We start from the raw sequence: 23,313 nt of genomic DNA, 5'->3' as shown, positions 1-23,313 counted from the left end.
GGGCAACACAACATCGCGATCTTTGACCGAGGTCGTTAAAAGACCACGGTTTTGTGTCGGTCCTCTCAGGAACAGGACGAGAAGATTCAGCAGGAGCTGGATGCTGCTGTTCACTTTTAAAAAGTTTAACCTGAGGTCACACGAGAACGACTTGACGGCCACCAGCTGCTTCCGTGTTCTTAACTGGAGCGTCTCCGAGTCGGTCACAACCCCGCCTACATTTTTACCGTATTTTCTGTTGTGGGACCAGAGACAGAGTTGGTCCTGGGCGCACTTTGCCGTACCTGCTCTGCCCCGCTCCGCCACGTACTGTGCGGTGGAACAGCAGCTTTATACTAACCTCAAGTTGCCTTTTGAGATAATATATGCATACATCTGTACATTTCATACTTGCCTGTAGAAAGGAGTTTATTACAGCCTCATATAAAATCAACAACAACAACAATAATAATAATAACAATAAACCAAACAGCTCTGGTATCGAAGAGATATCCAAATTCAGAGATCAGGATTCCCAATTGTGACATTCTGATGCAGATGTTAATGGCTGAGGGTTCTCCTTTCATTTGTCCAGAACTTCAATGTGTGGATGTGCGTTGAGGCAGTCTGCCAGGTTTCAACATTTACTCACCGCATGTTCGAAATCTGTGGACATGCCCATACTGAGCTCCACCTCTTCTGGAGGAAGCTTCAGAGAGTCACACACCTCCTGCCTCCGACTCAGCAGCATCTACAACAGAGACATAACACAGCCTGACTGAGGGGCGCGCACGCGCACACACACACACACACACACACACACACACACACACACACACACACACACACACACACACACACACACACACACACACACACACACACACACACACACACACACACACACACACACACACACACACACACACACACACACACACACACACACACACACACACACACAAGGCAAGAGCACCATTCAAACACAGGGCAATTCACAGTGCTTTACAAAGAAATTAAAGATATATAGAAAAACTTCACAAAAGACATAAGAAATATATTAATAAAAGAATCACATTAAAACTTTAAACGAGGAGCGGAGCCATGTGAAGACGCACATTTTTGAGCTCCTCGCTGGTGCCGTGAATTCTGTTTTGTTAGCAACCTCCTATCAACACCCTATTGATTATTTGTGTAGTTGTGACCGTTCTTTATTCAACCGTCTATCTGCCGCTAAGAAATGACATCTACCCAGCGGAGAAAAGGTGCCCCTACCACGGACCCGAAGGCTAAAGCTAGCTGCTCGGCTAAAGACAGTGAGGCGGAGCTCCCTCCGGCTACTACAGCGGGAGACGGAGACTCTGTAATCCTGCAGGCCATCCACTCGCTGAGGGACGACCTGGTGAAGAAGATCGACGGTAACGCCGACACACATTCAAGGGAAATTGAAGACATCTATTGAACAAGTTGGTGGTCGTATTAAGGCCCTCGAGCACCGAGTGGGGGTCCTGCATGTAGCCACTAACGAACACTCTGACAGGATAACTACTCTGGAGCATGATATGCAACTGCTAAAGAGGGAGATGAAAACTATATCCGACAAGAACGAGGACCTAGAGGCGAGGTCGAGGAGATGTAATCTGCGGATCACCGGGATAAAGGAGAAACGGGAGACGGGGAAGAATCCATCTGACTTCATGGCTAAGCCGCTAGGTCTGGAATCGCCCCCCCCCTTGCTTGATAGATCCCACCGTGTTCTCCGTGAGAGGCCCCAGGAGGACCAGCCACCCCGTACTTTTGTGGTGAGATGTCACTATTATCGGGAGAAGGAGGCTATTCTCCGCAACGCAGCTACATCCAGCGATCTGGTGACACCGCAAGGGGACAATATCAGGATTTTCCCTGACTACACGCAGGCCATTGTGAAGCGGAGAGCAGCTTTCAGGGATGTGAAAAACATGCTTAAGAACTGTGAAGGGGTCAAATTCGGACTATGGTACCCCGCGGTCCTTAGAATTACAACCGCTGACGGTGTGCGACACAGCTTCTCGGATCCGAATGAGGCCAAAGACTTCGTGAAGAAGACCACTGCGGGGGTTCCATGAAACAACCTGAGGTATTCGGTGGGCCAGCTAATAGGCTATATCCTGCGTGTTTATGTTTATGCTAGCTTGCGTTAGCGGCTAAATGTTTCGACCGAGTAAATGTACGTTTTCTTGTTTGTATCTATAAGGTGGGTATATGTTTTAAGGGATTAGGTTACAGGGCGGCCCACTGTGATGTGATTTACTCGGCACATAATCATGAGACTGCCTGACGATGTTGGCGCTAACGTGTACTACGGCCTATTTAGCTGGCTAACGAGACGCTACTATTTAGCGTAATAGCTGCCTCCCACACACAAGGTGGGTTGGCAGGCATGCTTTGGTTCTGTATTACTCATGTTCCTTGTCCGCTTAAACGAAGCGGCGGATGCTCACTTTTCTTTACTTTGGGTGTTTGGTTTTAATAACACTGAATATGACTTTTTATTTTTGGAGGTTAGCTAATGTTCTTGATAAATAATTAGGATAATGGGTTATGTTTAAGGGCACCGGCGAGTCTCAGTCTCGGTCTTGCGAGGTAAGCTGTTTGTTGTAGTGTGTAAGTGTTGTCGGGGGCGGGGTGCAGTCTCTCATTTGGGGAGGGACCGGCGTGTTTTTTTGAATGCTGTTTGGAATGTTTTTTCCTTAATGTTTTTTGTGTTGCAGTGTTTTTTGAGTTTCTGTCATGTATGTTTTGGTTTAATGTTTAAACTTTTGTTTTGGATGGTTTATTTCTGGTTTGTTTCTAGTTCCCCTTCCCTCCCTTTCCCTATCTATCTACATGCAGGGCTCTTGGAATGTTTGACCTGTACTGTCACAGGTAACAGGGATGCAGAGTACAGCTAGAGCTGCGACCACCTTTGTGAGCTGGAACGTCAGGGGTCTCAACCACCCGGTAAAACGTAGTAAGGTTTTCTCCACTTTACGTAAATTGAAATCAGACATCGTCTATTTACAGGAAACGCATCTCAGCTTAGCGGACCACTCTAAACTTCAGCGAGGTGGGTTTTCCCAAGTTTTTCACTCTAAATTACAGACCAAGCATCGGGGGACAGCCATTCTAATCCAGAGACATGTGCAGTTTGTAGAGTCCACCGTCATTGCAGACAAAAATGGTCGATATGTTATTGTCAAGGGCTCACTGTATAACCTACCAGTCGTATTGGCTAATATTTATGCCCCTAACTGGGATGACTCAGTTTTCTTTAGTAATGTGTTTGCCCTACTTCCAGATCTGGATTCACACTGTCTCATCCTAGGGGCAGATTTTAACTGTGTCCTCCACCCCAGCTTGGATCGCTCTGCGGTGTCGGCTAGACCTCTGTCTAACTCGACCCGTGTGGTTAACTCCTTTGCCGAGGGTTACGGCATGCTGGACCCCTGGCGCTTTAAAAATCCCACCGGTAAACAATTTTCCTTTTTTTCTGCGGCCCAACAGTCATATTCAAGGGTAGACTACTTCCTGTTAGACAAAAAGCTGATTTCTTTTCTCCATTCTACTGAATATGGGAATATCGTGGTTCCGGATCACAGCCCAGTGGTCTTGCAGCTCTGTTTTCCTGGTCACATGCGCCCGCAGAGAACGTGGCGGCTAAACCCGCGTTTACTATCGGACGATGATTTTATTGCCTTTATTTCCAGTCACATTGATATTTTTCTCGAAACTAATCGGCGACCAGAGACAAGCGTGGGCACTATGTGGGAGGCTATGAAGGCGTATCTCCGCGGCCAAATTATTTCCTATACTATCAGCATGAACAGGCGGAGGACAAAACGTATGACAGAGCTTATGGACTTAATTGGCGACGTTGACAGAAGACATTCATCTATGCCGACTGCCGACCTGTATAAAGAACACATTTCTCTGCAGACAGAATATGACTCTCTGGCAACTACCCATGTGGAGGACCTGTTTCTTAGATCTAGACAGTCTCAGTATGAACACGGGGAACGAGCAAGTACATTACTCAACTCTATCAATTAAGGCAGGCGGCTGCAGATTGTCTAATAACAGAAGTTACAACAACAACTGGGGGCACTACGACTGACCAGAAGGGTATAAACGATCAGTTTAAATGTTTTTATGAGACACTATACTCATCTGAGGTCACTGATGGCTCCTCTGTTACACGCTTGTTCAACAACCTTGGGCTTCCCACATTAGACCCGGACGAGGCTGCCGCCCTGGAGGGGGACATTTCTAACGGGGAAATAGAGTGTGTGATCAAGGCTATGAAGAGCGGAAAAGCCCCTGGGCCTGATGGCCTACCGATAGAATTTTATAAACTAGTGCCGGTGCTTCAGGAGGTATACAAGGAGGCTTTTGGCCGTGGGTCACTCCCTCCTACCATGTCTCAAGCGATTATATCTGTCCTTCTTAAGAAGGGGAAGGACCCGACGAGATGTGACTCTTACAGACCGGTGAGTCTGGTCTGCTGCGATAATAAAATACTCTCTAAAGCTATAGCGTTGCGGTTGGAGACAGTTTTACATAAGGTTATTCACCCGGACCAGACTGTGTTTATGAAGGGTAGGCAGTCCTTTGGTAACCCTAGACGCCTCTACAATATAGTATACTCTAGTCCTAGCCCCCCTGCGGAGGTCCTTATCTCACTTGATGCGCATAAAGCGTTCGATCGCATTGAATTTGAGTACTTGTTTACAGCGCTTGAACGATTTGGGTTTAGTCCAGGCTTTGTATCCTGGATAAAGCTTTTGTATTCTGCACCTCAAGCTGTGGTTCGCACATTATCACATTATCACCTCTCCTATTCAACTTGGCAATAGAACCTCTAGCCGTTGCCCTTAGAGCCCGGTCCGACTTTGCTGGTATTGTGAGGGGAGGTCATATGCACAAATTGGCCCTGTATGCGGACGATTTACTGCTGTTTTGCGCGGACCCTCTCAGGTCAATCCCGACCGCACTTGATGTTATTGCCCTGTTTGGGTCGGCATCTGGTTATAAAATTAACCTCACCAAAAGCCTACTGTTCCCAATCAATTCCCAAGCGTCTGAACTTTCCTACACTGATTTTCCTTTTAAAGTGGTTTCTGACTCGTTTACATACCTGGGGGTGCATGTGACACGGAAATCCAGGGACCTGTCTAAGGAGAATTTTCAACCGGCACTTGAAAGGGTTAAAAAGGACCTAAAACGCTGGGCGTCTCTTCCCATATCTCTGGCTGGGAGAGTAAATGCCGTGAAAATGGTTGTGCTGCCAAGGTTGTTATATTACTTTCAGCAGATTCCTATATTTCTTCCAAAATCCTTCTTTAAAGAGCTAGACAAGCACGTCTCTACATTTATCTGGGACGAGAAACTTCCGCGTCTTCGCAAGACTTTTTTGGAGAAATGTAAATCAGAGGGAGGTTTTTCACTCCCCAATTTCCTGCACTACTACTGGGCTGCGAATCTCCACAAACTAGTTTTTTGGGTGTCCCACTTTAGGGAGGGGTCGGGTCCGATCTGGTCCAGCATGGAAATGTTCTCTTGCAAACCGATGGATCCAGCCTACTTATTGTGCGCTCCCCTGCCGCTTAGTAAAAAAATATCCCTCCAACAACCCAGTGGTTAGCAGCTCACTTAGGATTTGGTCGCAGTTTCGGCTACATTTTGGACTAACTCAGATGATTCCGGTTATTCCTATAGTTCGTAACCCAATTTTTAAGCCTGCTTTACTCGACTCGGCTTTTCAACTTTGGTTCTCCAAGGGCCTGAAGAGTGTGGCTGATCTCTTTCAGAAGGGGGTGTTTCTATCTTTTGAGGATCTGGTTGGAGGATATGGCGTGCCTAGGACTCACTATTTCAGGTATTTACAGGCTCGTGACTTTGTCCGGAAACATGTCCCCTCCTTTCCGTCGGCCCCGCCAAGGGGATGGCTGGAGGACTGTCTTGACCTTAACCCCTTTCTGGGGGGATGTGTCTCTAGATTGTATAATACAATCCAGGGTATCTCTAGTCCACTCCTTAAACATCTGAGGGACTCCTGGGAGAAGGAATTGGGGTTGAAACTGTCTGATGAGACCTGGCAGTCCTCTATTGAAAGAATACATAAATCCTCCTTGTGTGTAAGACATGGGGTACTTCAATTCAAGGTGTTCCATAGGCTGCATCTTTGTAGAAGCAGGCTTGCAAAGCTGTATCCGAGCACCGACCCCACCTGCCAGAGGTGTCATTTGGCCCCTGCCACCCTCTCTCACATGTTTTTCACCTGCCGATCCATCGCCCCATTCTGGTCCTCCGTGTTTGACACTCTCTCTTTTATGTATTCGCGCAAGATGCAACCTGACCCTGTCACAGCTATATTTGGCCTGGCTCCCAGGGGGATGTCCCTTTCAAGCTGTCAATCAAATTCTCTTGCCTTTGCCTCTCTCCTGGCCCGTCGACTCATTCTTCTCAAGTGGAAGGACCGTTCGCCACCCTCGCACGCTCGGTGGGTCAGAGAGGTAACAGCGCATTTAAAATTAGAGGAGTTACGATATCGTAGTCAGGGCTCTGCAAAAAAGTACCAGGAAACATGGCAGCCCTTCCTGGATTACTTTAATAACCTGCCGAGTACGAATGTGACTGACTGAGGCCCTCATGTAGCCCCCCCCACCCCCTTTCCTTCTTAGTTGCATTTTATAACCTACTTTGAATTTTATTTAATTTATTAATATTTATTTATTTATTTTTTGTAAGGGTTGCTTGTTTTGTTAAGCTTATAATTGATGAAAAATTAATTTAAAAAAGCAGTTGAAATAAAACTTTAAACGAAATGCATTAAAACAAATAAGCAAAAGTAGAATAAATAAGGTAAGAGATTTATTAAGATACATTTACTAAAGTAAGTAAAATCTATTGGTTATTTGAAAGCCTGTGCAAATAACACTTTTTACGTCGTGATTTAAAAGAAGTGAGTGTATCAGCAGTCTTCAGGTGTTCAGGAAGTTTGTTCCATAGGTGAGCAGGTAGGAACTAAAAGCTGCTTCACCTTGTTTCTTCTTATCGTAGGAACACTGAGTGAACCTCTTCCTGAGGACCTCAGAGGTCTGGAGGTTTGATATTCTACAAGTCAATCTGAGATTATTTAGGCCCGAGACCATTCAGAGCTTTATAGAACAGAAGGCAGATTTAGAGTGAATCCATTGGCACACATGCAGCCAGTGGAGAGGATGGAGAATGTGCTCCACCCTCAGTGTGTTGGTGAGGACTGGCTGCAGCGTTCTGGATGAGCTGCAGTTGGCTGATAGACACACACACACACACACACACACACACACACACACACACACACACACACACACACACACACACACACACACACACACACACACACACACACACACACACACACACACACACACACACACACACACACACACACACACACACACAACATTGCAGTGTGCGCGTGCGTGCGTGTATACACACACACACACACACACACACACACACACCATTGCAGTGTGCGCGTGCGTGTATACACACACTTGCACACTTGATCATAATCAAAACATGTGAAATGTGTTTCTTTAGATGTATTTATTTTTGAAGATTTTCTGAACTATGCTCTAAAAAATAGCAATGCAGAAACTGATTCGGTTGTTTAAATTCACACGATGAGGTTGTTTGATTAATTTTGATTTGATGGTTTTGAAATCGTTCCGATAGTACTGCGTGTTTTGAAGGTACGAGTGAGAAGCTCACAGAGATTTTGGAATCTCATCTGATTGGACGGACGGTTGTACTGCAGATGTCCCGTAATAACTGGAATGACTGTTGTATTTTAATGAAAGAAATTTAAGTGAAATAAACTGGAATCACCACTGTATTTTCTAAACTGAAGTTACACCTAGTAGACAAGTCTGTCAAAATAAATCAAGGATAGAAAAACAAACAAAACAAACAAAAACAAAAAAACAAGTTTCTCACACTGAACCATTTCTTTCTTATTTTTACTTTAAATTCTGCTGTGGACATTTTTCCTTCTTTGGGACATTTTTTCTTGCTTATTTTCTTGCTCATTCAAATACAAGCGTTATACAGCGATAGCTTGTGGTCAGGGGTGGTATGTACCATAGATTTTGAGAGAAAATTCATTTAATATACAATTGAAATTCTGTAAGTCCTGTAATTCAGCCAAAAAACTGAAAAGTGCCATTTATAGTCCAGAATACAACATTTCTCTACTTTCTGCATTGCATTTTTCATTTTCTAAAAGACATAAATGTTCTAAAAGTTGCAGTTATAAAGACATAAAATCCTGTCAGCAGCCACAGGATAGTCGCAAAAATATTAACAGCCTTGCATAAACAGTGGCTTGCAAAAGTATTCATACCCCTTGAACTTTTCCACATTTTGTCACATTACACGCCATAAACAAATATATTTTATTGGAATTTTATGTGAAAGACCAACACAAAGTGTCACACAATTGTGAAGTACAAAGAAAATTATACATGACTTTAAATTATTTTCACAAATAAAACACTAAAAAGTGCAGCGTGCAAAAGTATTCAGCCCCTTTCCTCTGAGTGCAACCAACCAATTACCTTCAGACGCTGCCTGATGACTGCTGCATGATTGAATGTTGAGCTAATGACTAAATAGAGTCCACCTGTGTGTAATGTAATCTCAGTACAAATCCAGCTGTTCTGTGACGCCTCAGAGGTTTGTTAAGAGAATATTGGGGAGCAAACAGGACCATGAAGTCCAAGGAACAAGCCAGACAGGTCAGAGATAAAGTTGTGGAGAAGTTTAAAGCAGCGTTAGGCTATAAAAAGATTTCCCAAGCTTTGAACATCTCACGGAGCACTGTTCAATCCATTATCCGGAAATGGAAAGAGTATGGCACAACTGCAAAACCTACCAAGACACGGCCGTCCAGCTAAACTTCCAGGCTGAACAAGGAGAGCAGTGACCAGAGATGCAGCCAAGAGGCCCATGGTGACTCTGGACCACTCAGGTGGGGGAATCTGTCCACAGGACAACTATTGGGCTGCACTCCACAAATCTGGCCTTTATGGAAGAGTGGCAAGAAGAAAGCCATTGTTCAAAGAAAGCCATAAGAAGTCCCGTTTGCAGTTTGCGAGAAACCATGTGGGGGACACAGCAAACATGATGAAGAAGGTGATCTGGTCAGATGAGACCAAAATGGAACTTTTTGGCCTAAACGTTATTTGTGGCGGAAACCTAACACTGCACATCACCTGAACACACCATCCCCACTGTCAACCATGGTGGTGGTCGCATTATGCTCTGGGGGTGCTGCTCTTCAGCAGGGACAGGGAAGTTGGTCAGAGTTGATGGGAAGATGGATGGAGCCTAATACAGAGCAATCTTGGAAGAAAACCTGTTGGAGTCTGCAAAAGACTTGAGACTGAGGCGTCGGGGGTCACCTTCCAGCAGGACAACGATTCTAAACGTAACACCAGGGCTTCAATGGAATGGTTAAAAACAAAACATATTCATGTGTTAGAATGGCCCAGTCAAAGTCCCGACATAAATCCCTTCGAGAATCTGTGGCAAGATCTGAAAACCGCCGTTCACAAACGCTGTCCATCTAATTTGACTGAGCTTGAGCTGTTTTGCAAAGAAGAACGGGCAAAAATCTCAGTCTCTAGATGTGCAAAGCTGGTAGAGACATACCCCAAAAGACATGCAGCTGTAATTGCAGCAAAAGGCGGTTCCACAAAGTATTGACTCGGGGGGGATGAATACTTTTGCACGCAGCACTTTTCAGTTTTTTATTTGTGAAAATTTTTTAAAGTCATGTATAATTTTCTTTGTACTTCACAATTGTGTGACACTTTGTGTTGGTCTTTCACATAAAATTCCAATAAAATCTATTTATGTTTGTAGCGTGTAACGTGACAAAGTGTGGAAAAGTTCAAGGAGTATGAATACTTTTGCAAGTATGTAATGTGTGATGCAGAAAAGAAAGTGGATCTTTGCTTTACCTGAAAGTCAGGGTTGGGTCCCAGCATGAGGTCGTAGCCATAGCGTCCGATGGTCATGAGTCCTGAGAAGTGCAAAGCGGGACACCGAGACACAATGTGTTTGACAGTGTTGACCGTGTCCTCCGGCGGCAGCCCGTGTTTACCTACAACAGACACGAGACAGGCGATACACCTTCCGCTTCACTAATCCTTTCAAACAAAGTTTCTTTACAGCAAGTTACAATTCTTTTATCCATTAACAGAAAACAAAGTGAATTAGAGCTGCAAGCAGCCTTGATCGGGACCTTGCACTCTGGCCCATCGGGGGGCTGGGGGAGTAGAGAACACAAATTTGTACACCTCGTGTTTCATGGTCAGCCACTCACTCTGTTCCCCACTGGTGTTGATCTGCACCATGACCTGCAACCTCTGGGTGTTGGCTCCTCTGAGACGTTGCCATGAACTGTTAACCTTATCAGCCAGTTTGGCCGAGTCCACCGTCTCCACCAGGAACAGGTTTGGTACGCCTGGAGGAGACAAAAAGTAGTATGAGGAGAACAGACGTGGGTTTGAACTGGACGTTTCACAAGTGAGAAAGACAGATCAAATAAATCGAAAGACAAATAGCAAGGCAAGCAAATGTCGTCCACCCAGGAGTTTGTTCACGTTATTCTTCTGCAGATGGCCGATAAAATGCCACTTAATCTCTGGACATGATTCCAAAATCTGGATGAGGGACAAACAAAGAGTGAGAAAGACTCTCTGATGGGGAAAAAAAAACATCAATCAGTTGTGTTCTCTTCAGAAACATTTGAACCTACCAGAGGATCTGAAGCTTTGTCCACAAGTTCATTCACCTGAGGATCAGATTAAAAGAACAGTGCAATATTAGGAGCAGAAAAAAAACAACAATTTCTCAAAGTATTAACATTAAAAATAGGGGTGGGCAATATGGCAAACATTTATTTTTTTATTCTACATTGATTTTTCAGATTCATTTGCAGGTTTCTGAAGCCAAATAAAATAACAGCAAAATATGCAAATAACAAACATACTATAAGTAAATAACACCGTGATAAAGTGACACTTGCAACAGATATAAATTAAATATATATTATATAGAACATTTTACTGCTATGACAAGAGTTTTTCTCTTGTCATACGAGTTATGACTGAGCTGCATGTTAATCTTTGCTTTACTAACTTGTTAACTCACAATCCTACACATATCACATCAAGGACCACATTACACTGAACACCATCGAACGCCTTTTTTTTTTTTTTTAAATACATTACAGTCATTCCAATGTGCTTTTACAGAGAAAATAGAAAAGCCCAACACATCCACATGAGCAAGCAGGTGTGTTTGCGACTGTGGAAAGGAAAAACTCCCCCAACAGGGAGAAACTTTGCAGAAACCAGAGTCAGAGGTGGAGGAATTCTGCGGACCGGTTGGAGTGAGAGGAAAAGACAGAGAAAGGCTTGGTGGGGAGAAACATGCAATACCCTTGTTCATGCTACATATATTTCTTTCATTTTTATTTAATACAGTAATCACAGTGATCCAAGTATTTTCCAACTGCCATGAGATTGAACCAGCCTGAGCAACAAGAAAACAAAAAGCAAAACAACAAGAACGATAACAAAAGCAAAAACAAAATGACACAAACCAAAGAACAAAAAACATGATTTTGATCATTGAAAGAACAATAGCAGAAAATAAGAAAAATCAGCAGCAAATCTCATCAATGAGGAGTGGAAGTGTGTGTGTGTACGGTTTGTCCACTGGATGTGAATGGACCTGTTGTGGAGGGGCCTGTGGTACCACCCCGGGGCCCAAGGCTTGTGAAGTTTAGTGGTTTCTTCCTTTGCAGGATGTCAGGATTGTTCCAGAAGGTGTGAGTTTGCAGGGAATGAGTGACGATCCATTCATTGTAAGAAATTCCCACCAAGCTGTCAGAGATTGTTTATATTGATGCTTTTAAAGCAGTTGTGTTTTTTGATGACAGGACTGAAGAAAGGAAGGTCTCTGATGTGGAGATCTTCACAGAAGGTTTTTTCAATGTCCAGTCAGCCTTCATCTAAGTTTCTGATTAATCCATTTTACAACATAAAGCAATTTATTGGCCAGATAATAATTATAAAAGTTTGGAAGTTCTAAGCCACCTTGGTCCTTGGTGTTCTGTAGTGTTTTTAAACTTATACGTGATGGTTTATTTTTCCAGAAGAATTTTGAGATATGGGAATCCAATGTATTAAACCATGTGGTGGTTTTGTTTGAATCATTGAAAAGATGTAGTTAATTTTAGGCAGTACCATAATTTTAATTGTTGCTACTCTCCCCATAAGTGATATAGGAAGTGTCCTCCACCGAGTGAGGTCCTCTTCTATTGTTTTAATGAGGGGGGTGTAGTTTAAGTGCACCAGGTCTGACAGCTTGGCTGAGATATTAATGCCGAGGTATTTGATGTTCCCTGGTTTTAGTGGGGTATTTGATGTGTGCTGAAAAATAGAGTTAATAGGCAAGACAACTGATTTATTCCAATTTATAGAATAGTCTGAAATTGCAGAGAATCTGTCTATTAACTCTATTGTTTCTGGAAGAGAGGTCTGTGCATTTTGTAGGAAAAGTAATACATCATCTGCATAAAGGCACATTTTATGGGTTACATTTGCTGTTCGTATTCCTTTTATGTTATTGTTCTGTCTAATGGCTGCTGCTAATGTTTCGATAAAAATTACAAAGAGAGATGGTGAGAGTGGACACCCCTGCCTGGTACCTCTCTTGAGATTGAACCTTGAGGAAGTTTGATCATTTGTTTTAACACAGGCACTGGGTGAGGTGTACAATGCTTTTATCCAGGAGAGGTAATTTTGTTTAAATCCTAATTTCTGCAGTGTAGCGAGTAGAAATTTCCACTTTACCCTATCAAAAGCTTTTTCTGCATCTAAGGAGGTGATAATTGCCTTTTGTGGTGAGTGTCATCCTTTAATGAACCAGTTTGATCAGGGTGTATGATGTGGGGTGTAAATTTTTTCTATTCTGCTTGCTAATGTTTTACTGATTATTTTAAGATGTACATTGATTAGTGATATCGGGCGATAGCTAGATGGTAGTGTAGGATCTTTATCCGGTTTAAGAAGAAGATTGATATTTGCACAGTTCATATGTGGGGGGAGAGATAAAGATTCTTTAATCTCCTCAACTGTTCTAAAAAAAATTGGTGAGAGTAAAGGCCAAAATTCTTTGTAAAATTCAGTAGTGTATCCGTCAGGTCCTGGAGCTTTACCGTCAGGTCCTGGAGCTTTACCATCAGGTCCTGGAGCTTTACCATCAGGTCCTGGAGCTTTACCATCAGGCATGTGCTGGAGAGCTTCATGCAGTTCTTCTACTGACATGGAAGCTTCTAGGCCTTGGATCTGTTCGTCTTTTAATTTTGGGAGGTCAACTGTGCTCAGAAGGTCTCTATTTCAGATTGTGAGGAGTCAATTTGTGAAGAATAAAGTTTTCTATAAAATTCTCTGAAAGTAGTGTTTATTTCCTGAGGGTCACAAGTGATTTCACCATTTTTTCACCATGTATTTAATAGAGGCATGATATAGACTTTGAAATGATGTTAACATTCTGATATGTGTTTGCTATTAATATGTGAAAGAAAACGTGCTAGATATTAGTTATGATGATGATGATGCCAGATGTTCACCTTAACCCTGCTTTGCCTCTGCATGCTTATAGTATCAAATATTGTGGAGGGACAGGTAGTGGTCAGAGCTAAATGCTTCTGGTCCATGAGGAAAAATGAAGAACCTCACAGACTGCAGGTTTGAAACAGTCAGAGAGTCTTTTGGCTCATGTTCATTAGTTTGAAATCCTGTTGATGCCAGCTGAAGAACCTTCATGGACAACTCCTGTATGACTGAGAGCTTACTATTTCTCTTCTGCTGCGGTTGCACTTCATCCTCAAACAGGATTATATTACTTACCGTATTTTCTGCCCTATAAGGCACCGGATTATAAGGCGCACCTACATTGATTGACATATTTTACAACTTTGTTCATATATAAGGCACACCACATTATAAGGCACATGGAATAGACCAGTGGTCATAACCTTTATAGCTCAAAGCCATTAGGTTACATTTTCCACTGATTCTAACACCCAGAGAGATGCACACACTTTATTTTGATAGTCCTACCTGCAGCCTATGCCAGGAGGACACTACACACAAAACCTTCTTCACTGCTGGTTGACAACTTACAACTACCGCTAATAAACTAAACTACATGAACTAAGCAACAAAAACACAACACAACACAATTATTACCGACACCACAAACCAAATAGAACCCCCAATAATTGCATTTAAAACACCACAAACAGAAACTCCCATAATGCATTGCAGCTATCGGCTGCACTGAGGAGCTCAGGATGCAAGGCATGATGGGAATTCATGTTTTGTGTTGTTGGAGGTTATTGTGGGTTGTTGTTGGGCTTGGTGTTGTGTTGATTGTGTTTATGTGTTTTTGTTCCCCAGTTTAGGGAGTCATTATTTCATCTAGTTTATTTTGGTTTGTTAGAATGTTGGTGTGCAACCATGAGTGATGAAGGTGTTGTGTGGAGTGTCGTCCGCTCTGAAGATCTGGTTGTGAAGTTAGAGTTGTCAAAATAAAAGCTTCTGGTTGTTCAGCTGTCAAATAGCATCTCCAGTAGAGCAATTCTTCCATATATAAGGCGCACTGGCAGCTTTTGAGAAAATTTGAGGTATTTAGGTGCCTTATAGTGCGGAAAATACGGTAATTAAAGCTAATTATGCTTTAAAAAGTATCAATTTATATATGTGCTAAAAACACGTATCCGTTTTAGATCTGACTGGGTGTTGATAAGGCTGAGATGTTGGCCTTTTCCTGTAGTTGTGCAGCTGCTAAAGGCTTTTGCAACTATGTAGTTGCACTTCTTTATCAGACCGCACGCTACGCCCAGCTCCAGCTGCCAACTGTTCCTCCTGCACAAGTGAGCTGCAAAGATGGCACAGACCAAGAACACAGTCCAAAGTGGAACTTTTTTTTTTTTCCTTTTGTAAGATCATTTAGCATATGACAATCTCCTTTGTAGTTTTAGTAATTTCATTACAAATCATAACTCTCACAAATCTATCCATCCATGTCCTGTCTTGCTCACCTGTCCCTTTATTTATTTATTTGTTTATTTCTTGTAAGGGGATCCAACCTGAACCTGCCAGTGAGGTGGTGGTGCGAAAGCCTAAAACGGTCGGAAAACAATGTCTTCAGTCCAGCTGTACAGAGCTTATACAGGTATAATTCATTGGTTGGTAATATTTTTATGTTTGTAATGTTTCTTTTGTCATAACTTACTGCGATTATGTCACTCGTGTGTTTGTAGGACCACTTCCTGATCCCGACATCTTGGCATCAGGAGGAAAACTACGCCAACTGGAGTCCCAACCACTCATGGCTCTTGTTTTAGATGGCCTCTCAACTTTGGAGTCGGTCCCATCCAAATTTGGGCCTGTGCCACGGGGCTGACCTTTGTCCTACCAGTGCCCACCTGATAAGTCCTGCGGTGGCATCATGCTGCACCACCTGGCTCCACACTTTCCTGCTCTTCCTATGACGGAGCTCAGTCTTCCCAACATGTGCTTTGTGCCCACACTACGTCAACTTATGCATCTTCAGTCTCTGCAAGTGTCACTGGAAATGTAACGTGTTTTAAAAATGCTTTTTTTTGTCAAGGTTACAACTATCGGGTGAGCAGGTAATATACGTTAAAACCTGGTGGATGTGTCCATTACAAAAGATGTATAATATAAATATCTAGCAAACATTCATGTTTTGATTTGGTGGATATTCATTTGCAGCATAATCTATTCTCAATTTAAGTTATAAATTGTTCACTTAAATAGGTCTTCAGAATTTTCTGTTTCTACTATAACTTCTAAATTTTACTTTTTGCAATTAAACTCAATCTATCCACAAATTAAATTAATTAAAAAAAATACAGTATTTTGCTCAAGTGTGTTTTGCTTTAAGAGCACATTTAAAAGCATAAAAACTCTTCAAACATTTACTTAACTAAGAGCAATATAACTATTCACATAATGATTAATTTAGTCCTCCAAACAAAATGGGTCATGGTAACAAACAACAAACAAACACCCGCTAACAAAATCCTCCGGGGTGAAGTGCCGGCTGCATACAAAGTGCTCCCCGTCTTTATACAGAACGTCGGACCCTCCTCCCTTCTAATGGCTTGGATCCACTGCCTCTGTTGGTCCGAGTCCGTAGCAACGACGTGGTAAGAGAGGTAAGGTTGTTTTCTTGCAGCACAAGAGCAACCAGGAGCACAACAACAACAAGTGCGTCGAGACTGAGCCATGAGTGTCACTGTCCGATGCTAAACCGATAGCCACCGGATGCTGGTTAGCCCCACATCCGGTTTTAGACGCAGAAGTGTGAAAAAGGTCCATCAATAACTATCTTTGATAATTATTAATCATTACCCATAGCCAACCACAATATAAATAGTGATCCTTATGAGGTACGAATTCCTGCCGCTGTGCAGGAAATACAGCCGCCATCTTGGTCCAGTCATCAGCTAGTAAACAACTGCAGCAGCAGAGAATCAAGACATCAGAGCACGTTGCAGACTATTTCTGGACAAATTGACTGGACTATAGAAAACAGGGCTTGGGGGATTACTTTTCACCGATGAGATGAAACATTATTGTTTGGATTTTGAGAATATATACTTACTGGACAGTATTCCTGTCCCCCAGTAGCAGCTGCCATGAGCTCGACTTGTTCACTTACTATTAGTCCAACTGACTTTATAAATCACGTGTTCCACACTACACTTAGATTACAATTGACTCAAGAATGCTATTGTAGAAATAAACCAAATATGACTGTTGACCAGCCTATTTTACCAGGTGACACAGGTTGAATTGTTCACCTGGAATTCTTCATTGGTGAATTCAAAATAATGTAACTGCTTTGAGATGTTGCAGCATGGAAAATCCCCCACACGGGCCCTTTCCGAGTAGTCACTGGCTTGTTTGCAGTAGGGGGCCCGTCAGCCACACAACTTGAAAATCCTGGACACATGTCAATGACACATTGGGAGCCTCCCTAATGGGGCTTCTACCCTGCATTAGAGGGAACGTCCTCGTTAAACACACCATAAAAAGTAAGTGAACATACAAACGACAAGAAAAGGATGAAAAGAAAAAAAATTATATTGGTAAGCGAGTATGTAAGCTATGTGGGTTACATTATAAAACCGTTAGTCCCAGTTCGTCCCAGACACGTTGTCCCGAACTCCCAGTCATCCACCAAACACCAGAAAAGTTAACCACACATTTAAGTCCGTGTAAAGTGAATTCAGCCATTTTCTTTTAAATACATTCATAAAGTGTGTAGATATGTATATATTAATCACTCTAATTTGACAGTGTGGTTAACAACACACTTCTGTAGTATGACAAACTTAGAGCACATATTTACTCTTGCTTTACATTACCCGGAGACCTTTAATGCACTGAGCTTCTGTCCTTTACTTCGGATCTCACACGACGTCCTGCAGTGTGAACTGAATGAAAGACATTCTGCGCTTCACATTTCTCCACTTAACAGTCAACTCTGCTGCGTTTCATACTCACGTAATTTTCTCCAAAGTTCCGTTGTCCTTGCCTGTAGGCCTCCACCACCATGTCCGGGGGTTTGGTCTTGCTGACAGCGACGAGGCGCGGCAGAGTCGACGGCAGAGTCTGAGGACACAAACAGGCTCATAAATCAGCGGAGGACAGCCTGACAGCATGTTTTCAATTCCTGTTCTCACAGATAGAAGTGGTCATTTACAAAGCTGCAACCTGCTTGATTCACATTCTTAGATAAATGCCAAGAGAAACGCATCAGACAGGAGGTCGTGGTGAAGGTGCTCCAGGACCCGAGAGGCTTCGGCTTGAAACAGTGCGTCTGCTACTGTAAAATCACAACTGTCACATTAATATTAATTAGTATGTATAGTGCAAGTGCAAGTGCAAGTGCCCCCCCCCCCCCCAACCCCATCCTCCTCGCGGACAGCACGTCCCCTCCTCGCGCTGTCCCCCAGCCAGCCAGAGCAGAAGTACATAACGCGTCGTGCAGCGGCAGCAGCGGGTCTCCACGCCCCGGCTGCGGCTCCCCGCTCGGAACCTCGCGGGCCGCTCTACCTTGGAACGCCGTGCCGCCGCCTGGTTGACCCGCTCCAGAACCGACTGGACCGCCTTCCCGACCTCCTCCGACATGGCTGCTCTCCACATACCGTTAGTGACGTCCTCCACGTCAAACGTGTCGGCGTGACGTCAATCCGCTTCCACCATAAATGAGCCCCCTACAGACAGCGCGTCTTGCAGGCGTGGAGTGGTATTACAGACACATGAGGGCAGAACCTTATCCCGGAAGTTTGCGTGGGCGGCGCCATGCGCGTAATCACACTTCCGGTTTAGCTCCGCGCTACTTCATTTGCAATACCAGTCTGTTTAATTGTTTCCAATTTCAAAGCACAGTCACAAGTCAGCAAGATTACATCACTGTGGTACGACCTCATGGAGGAGAAGTAGGCCAATGTAGGCTTTGTTTATTTGTTTATTTGTACATTAAAATTCCTCCTGAGCTCCTCAGTGCATGTGTGGTCTCTTCCCATGTCGTTCTCTCCATGTTTCTGTGACAGACAGTGAAAGACAAGTCATTAGCAGAGTCAGAAAAACAAAGTTTTACAAATGGAAATACAATATAACAGACTATTGGTCTAACAGAAAGTATAATAAGAGATAAAGTAGCTGTACTTTAGTTTTTACATTCATGCTTTACTGTTCTCAGTTTTAGAATAGACTAGACTACATTATCATCATCAAATGTATGGGCCTAAGGTGATGGTAGTGAGCATTAATTAAAATCTAACCCTAACCCTGCTGCTCGATTGGCCTTTTTGTATTAATCTGCTATTTCATATTGATTTTGTTGTGTCTGCTAATAGCAAATAGCTTTATGGTTATTTCTGTTCCTGCAGCAGCTAAATATTCAGATTCAGATTCAGATTCAGAAAACTTTATTGGTCCCAAAGGGCAATTCATTTGTAGCCAATCTTAAAGCAGAACATTGCACAAACACTCACTGTGTGTCACTTCCAACAGAACGGACAATAATTGAATTTAAGAGGACCCGTTACAATACGGTCTATGTTAATTAAACACACTCCCTTCAGAATTTAACAGTGCAGTGACAGAGGGGACAAAAGAGTTGGAAAAACGATTTGTTTTCCGAAAGGGTACATAAAAACGGCGTCCAGAAGGCATGAGTGAAAACTCTGAGGACAGAGGATGGAGGGGCTGACCCAAGATACATTTAGCCTTCTTTAGAGCCCTCTCCTTCCATAGGGACTCTAGGTCTTTTTGTTTAACGCCAATGATTTTAGAGCAGATTTTGACGATGTTTTGCAATCTATTTTTATCTTTCATAGACAAACACTTGAACCAGCAAACAAATGAAAAAGTTAAGAGACTCAGCAGTAAAAGTTGCAGAGAATGCTTTCATTTACATTAAAAGAGTTCAGTTTCCTTAAAAGATAGATTCTCTGCTGACCACGTTTAAAAATAGAGTCTGTGTTTGCTTCGAACCGCAACTTGTTGTCAATCCAAGAACCAAGGTGTCAATCCAAGAACCAATACCTTGGTTCGCGGCTTAAGAATCGCTAGACCGGCTGGAAGCTAACGAGTTAGCAACATCAGCCTGTCGTCTTGTAAATACTGCCAACTCCGCGCTGCAGCACTATAATGACAGCATTTAGCACTGGACACACTCTGATTTAGACTGTAGTCTGTAATAAAGTCAGCTCTATATGGATTATTGTGTTTCCACACTGAAGAATCCTCCAGATTGTTGCTCTTTGCTCTCCTCAGTGAAGAGGAGCTCCGTACTGAGCACACAGAAGGGATGCGATCTGACCGGCAAACGGGCTCTAGAAACACCTCAAAGTCGTTTTCAAACTATTAACAGAAGCAATGCATCGTTTACTCGTTGGTGTACATGATCATAGCACATTTGGCACAAAATAACCCACCTTATATGATATTTTAATGCAAGTCTTCCCAGTAGTTCTCCGTTGAAATGAATGCGATTTCGCTGTAACTAGAAGTGCGTTTCAAACGGAAGTGTGGGACAGAAGTAAAAGTGGGCAGGGCGGAATAAGATGAATAAACAAACATATCGAGAGGGTGTTTCAAGATGGCGGAGTGAGCGGACGCATTTCAGACAGACTCAGGTGAAAATCGTACTTTTAGGTCCATGCTTACTTTGTTTTGCAGTTTTTTGCCCATTGAAACTTTTCTAAAGGACCACTAAGACATTCTTGAACCATATTTTGGAGTATTATAACTTGCCAAGGACACGTTTTTTGTTAACATGATGGACCACGTGTACAGCTCGGCAGCTCCCAATGGAGAGAGAGACTTGGAAGGTGAGATGGAAACAACAGACGGCTCGTCTAAAGAACAGAAAATCAACTGGGATCATACCCCAACGAAAAGCCTTAAAGTTAAACGAGTAAAAGGACAAGACCAGGAATTGGAAGAAGGCACCTGAGCAACAATCCTCAGAGCTGTGGATTCACTCTCAAAAAAAATGTATGAGTAAACTCTCCTACTGACGGAGTTCAATAAACGTATTGAAACGAATACAGAAGTCATCAGTGAAAATAAGAAATCACACTTTTGAAAAATCGAGTGGGTGAGTTGCAAAAAGAAAACTCAGCTCTAAAAAAGGTTTATGATGAGCACAGTCGCTATAAAGCCCCGTTTTGTGCGGGGACGGAGCGGAGTGGGACAGCAAAGCGAAGCCGGAGCTCGGCTCCGGTACCCGTTTCCACCGCAGAGAGGAGCTTCAAAAGTGGGCATATGAGCTCCGCAGATATGTGACACTACAACAGAAAAGAAAGTCGTCAGATCTAGATCTTATGAATCCTTTGTTGTTGTTTACATCCTCCACTTTGCACTTGTTGCTATTTTTTGCAGCGGCAGAGCTGCAGCCGCGACTTCCGTGTTTGTTCTGAGAGAGCGGACGCTCCGGCGACTTGCCCCGCACTCGAGCGCGCTCGGAGTCGGAGCGTTCAACCCGGTTGGCTGAGGCACAGACACGGGAGTCTTGAGCTTTCTGCTTAAACGCAGGAGCAGCCACTCCAGCGCCGGAACACGGAGGCGCCGAGCTCCGAGCTCCTCTTCATCGCTGCCGGAGCGCGATCAGCGCCGGAGCCGAAAATTCAAGGCTCCCGTGTCCCGGACACGCACCCACGCCACGGCAAGCGCTATGCTGCAAACGGAAAGCTCCAACGTGATGCAAAGTCCCGAGCCCCAGTCTCAAGTCCGCTCTTTCACGAAAAACACAAAAGTTGAGAACTAAAGAAAAGAAAATGGAAAAAAAAAAAAGAACCAGTGCAAAACTGACCACACTGACAGCAGAGGCTTCATCCAGCCAGCACATTAAAATATTGAGGGCGTGTAGTAAATCACTGACCAATCAGCAGACAGCTCCTCAAACTCAGACTCATTCCATGGTCCCCGGCACCCCAACGGAAGGGGAGCGGAAAAGCGGCCGTCTTTGGAGCGGTCTGGAGCGGTTTAGACCGCATTCCTGTGGTGACACGTGAACCGGAACGGTTTAGACCGGTCTAGCCCGGCACCTTTTGTGCGGTGGAAACAGGGCTTTAGAGGGGATGGAACCTGAGGCTAATTGGGCTCTTGGAAAAAGAAGGAGAAGACACGAGAGAGCTGGTCATCGGCATCCTCATCTGAGTGGTCCCACTGTCCGTGGACAGACTGAGAGAATCCATGGACACGGTCCACTGCCTCGGCAGGAAGGAAACCACTGCTACATCGAATGGGGCTCCGAGGCACATTATTATCCAATTCGGCATGAGAGTGATCCGTGACGATGTTTGGAAAAAATCAAAGGACTCGCAAGTCTGCAGTAAAATGCACATTCACTTCAAAGAGGAGTTTTCCAAAGATGATCGAGAGGCGCGGGCCAAGCTTTGGCCTCTGGTCCAGGAGGCTCGGAGGAAAGGGAAACACATTTTGTCAGAGAACATTTCGCCCTGATTGACAACCGCAGAGTGGACCCTGACTGACTCACACCAAGATGGATTATCACTCCTCAACCAGCTTCCTTTTTGTGACTTACATGAGGATGTTAACCTTTTATATGACTTTGAAGTGAGTGTTCTTGACTTCTTTTTCTTTCTTTTTTTTGGGGGGTGGATCGATAAGGACCAATCGTCACTCATTCCTGCACATCATTAGTTTAGTTTTCTTTTCTTACCTTTTGAAGTAAAGAACTGTTCCCTTTCAGTCGATTCACTCGGTACAACACATATTGTATGGGATGTCGCACCCCTGCGTGGCCTGCTGAAGACACCTCTATTCACGCCTTTACGGCAGATGATCTGTGATGACGTATGTGAGGCTCCGCCTGCACATATAAACCAGCGCCATCACAGTCATCCCTCAGTTCATACGCTCACCTCGCTAAGAACACCTCCTCGAGACAAACTAGCTAGCTTCCGCTAGTTAGCTTGTTCTCATTTCCACTGCTGCAACCCGGATTAGCTTAACTGTTCCTGTTGGTGTTCGTCACCGCTACTCCTGTAGCGCAGTGACTGCCCACGGAGCGCTACTTCGGACCACGTCAGCCTTCGTGTCTCGTTATGAGCACCATCAAAGGGAGGAAAGAAGCCTTTCGTGCGCCCCTGTCCTCAGGGGTGCGGCTGCTCCCTGCACGACAATGACCAGCACAAGGCTTGTCCCGTCTGCCTGGGGATCGTCCACGCCTGGATATTTATATTAAGTTTTTAATGGATAAAGGTGGGTGTTATATGCAGCATCTCACAAAAGTGAGTACACCCTTCACATTTCTGTAAATAGTTAGCTATATCTTTTGATGGGTCAACAGTGAAGAGATGACACTGATTGATGAGGGTCAGCCTGTCGCATACACCGCACACTGTATTGAATTTGTCTACATGACTGTTATTCCAGAAGGAAACCTCTTCTAAAGATGATGTACAAGAAACCCTACAAACAAATTCGCTAAAACTACTTACTAAAGACAAGCAGACTGAGGACATGGATTACTGGAACTAATTCTTAACTAATATAGTATTAATAACTAATACTGGAACTAACAATAAGCAATAGGTAAAATAGAAGAAATATAACTTCAGTATAAACAAATAATTAAGCAAATAATTAAGCAAATAAACAAATAATTAAGCAATTAGTA

General features: G+C 43.6%; 1 protein-coding gene across 1 annotated transcript in view; it reads right to left on the bottom strand.

Annotated features, from left to right (window-relative positions):
* plpbp (pyridoxal phosphate binding protein) overlaps window positions 1–18,314 on the bottom strand; it is a 33,686-nt gene extending 15,372 nt beyond the window's left edge. The window contains exons 1-7 of the mRNA XM_080496451.1: window positions 18,213–18,314; window positions 17,661–17,768; window positions 10,805–10,840; window positions 10,634–10,709; window positions 10,370–10,510; window positions 10,005–10,147; window positions 632–730 (exon numbers count right to left, since the gene is read on the bottom strand). Coding sequence (XP_080352577.1) covers window positions 632–730; window positions 10,005–10,147; window positions 10,370–10,510; window positions 10,634–10,709; window positions 10,805–10,840; window positions 17,661–17,768; window positions 18,213–18,302 — 693 coding nt within the window. The 5' untranslated portion in view covers window positions 18,303–18,314. The remainder of the gene's footprint in view (window positions 1–631; window positions 731–10,004; window positions 10,148–10,369; window positions 10,511–10,633; window positions 10,710–10,804; window positions 10,841–17,660; window positions 17,769–18,212) is intronic.
* Window positions 18,315–23,313: the final 4,999 nt, after the last annotated feature.

The sequence above is a fragment of the Blennius ocellaris genome (assembly GCF_963422515.1).
Source record: "Blennius ocellaris genome assembly, chromosome: 5".
In the NCBI taxonomy this organism is placed as follows: domain Eukaryota; kingdom Metazoa; phylum Chordata; class Actinopteri; order Blenniiformes; family Blenniidae; genus Blennius; species Blennius ocellaris.
The sequence above is the reverse complement of the archived record's forward strand: the minus strand, read 5'-3'. Positions and strand labels throughout refer to the sequence as shown.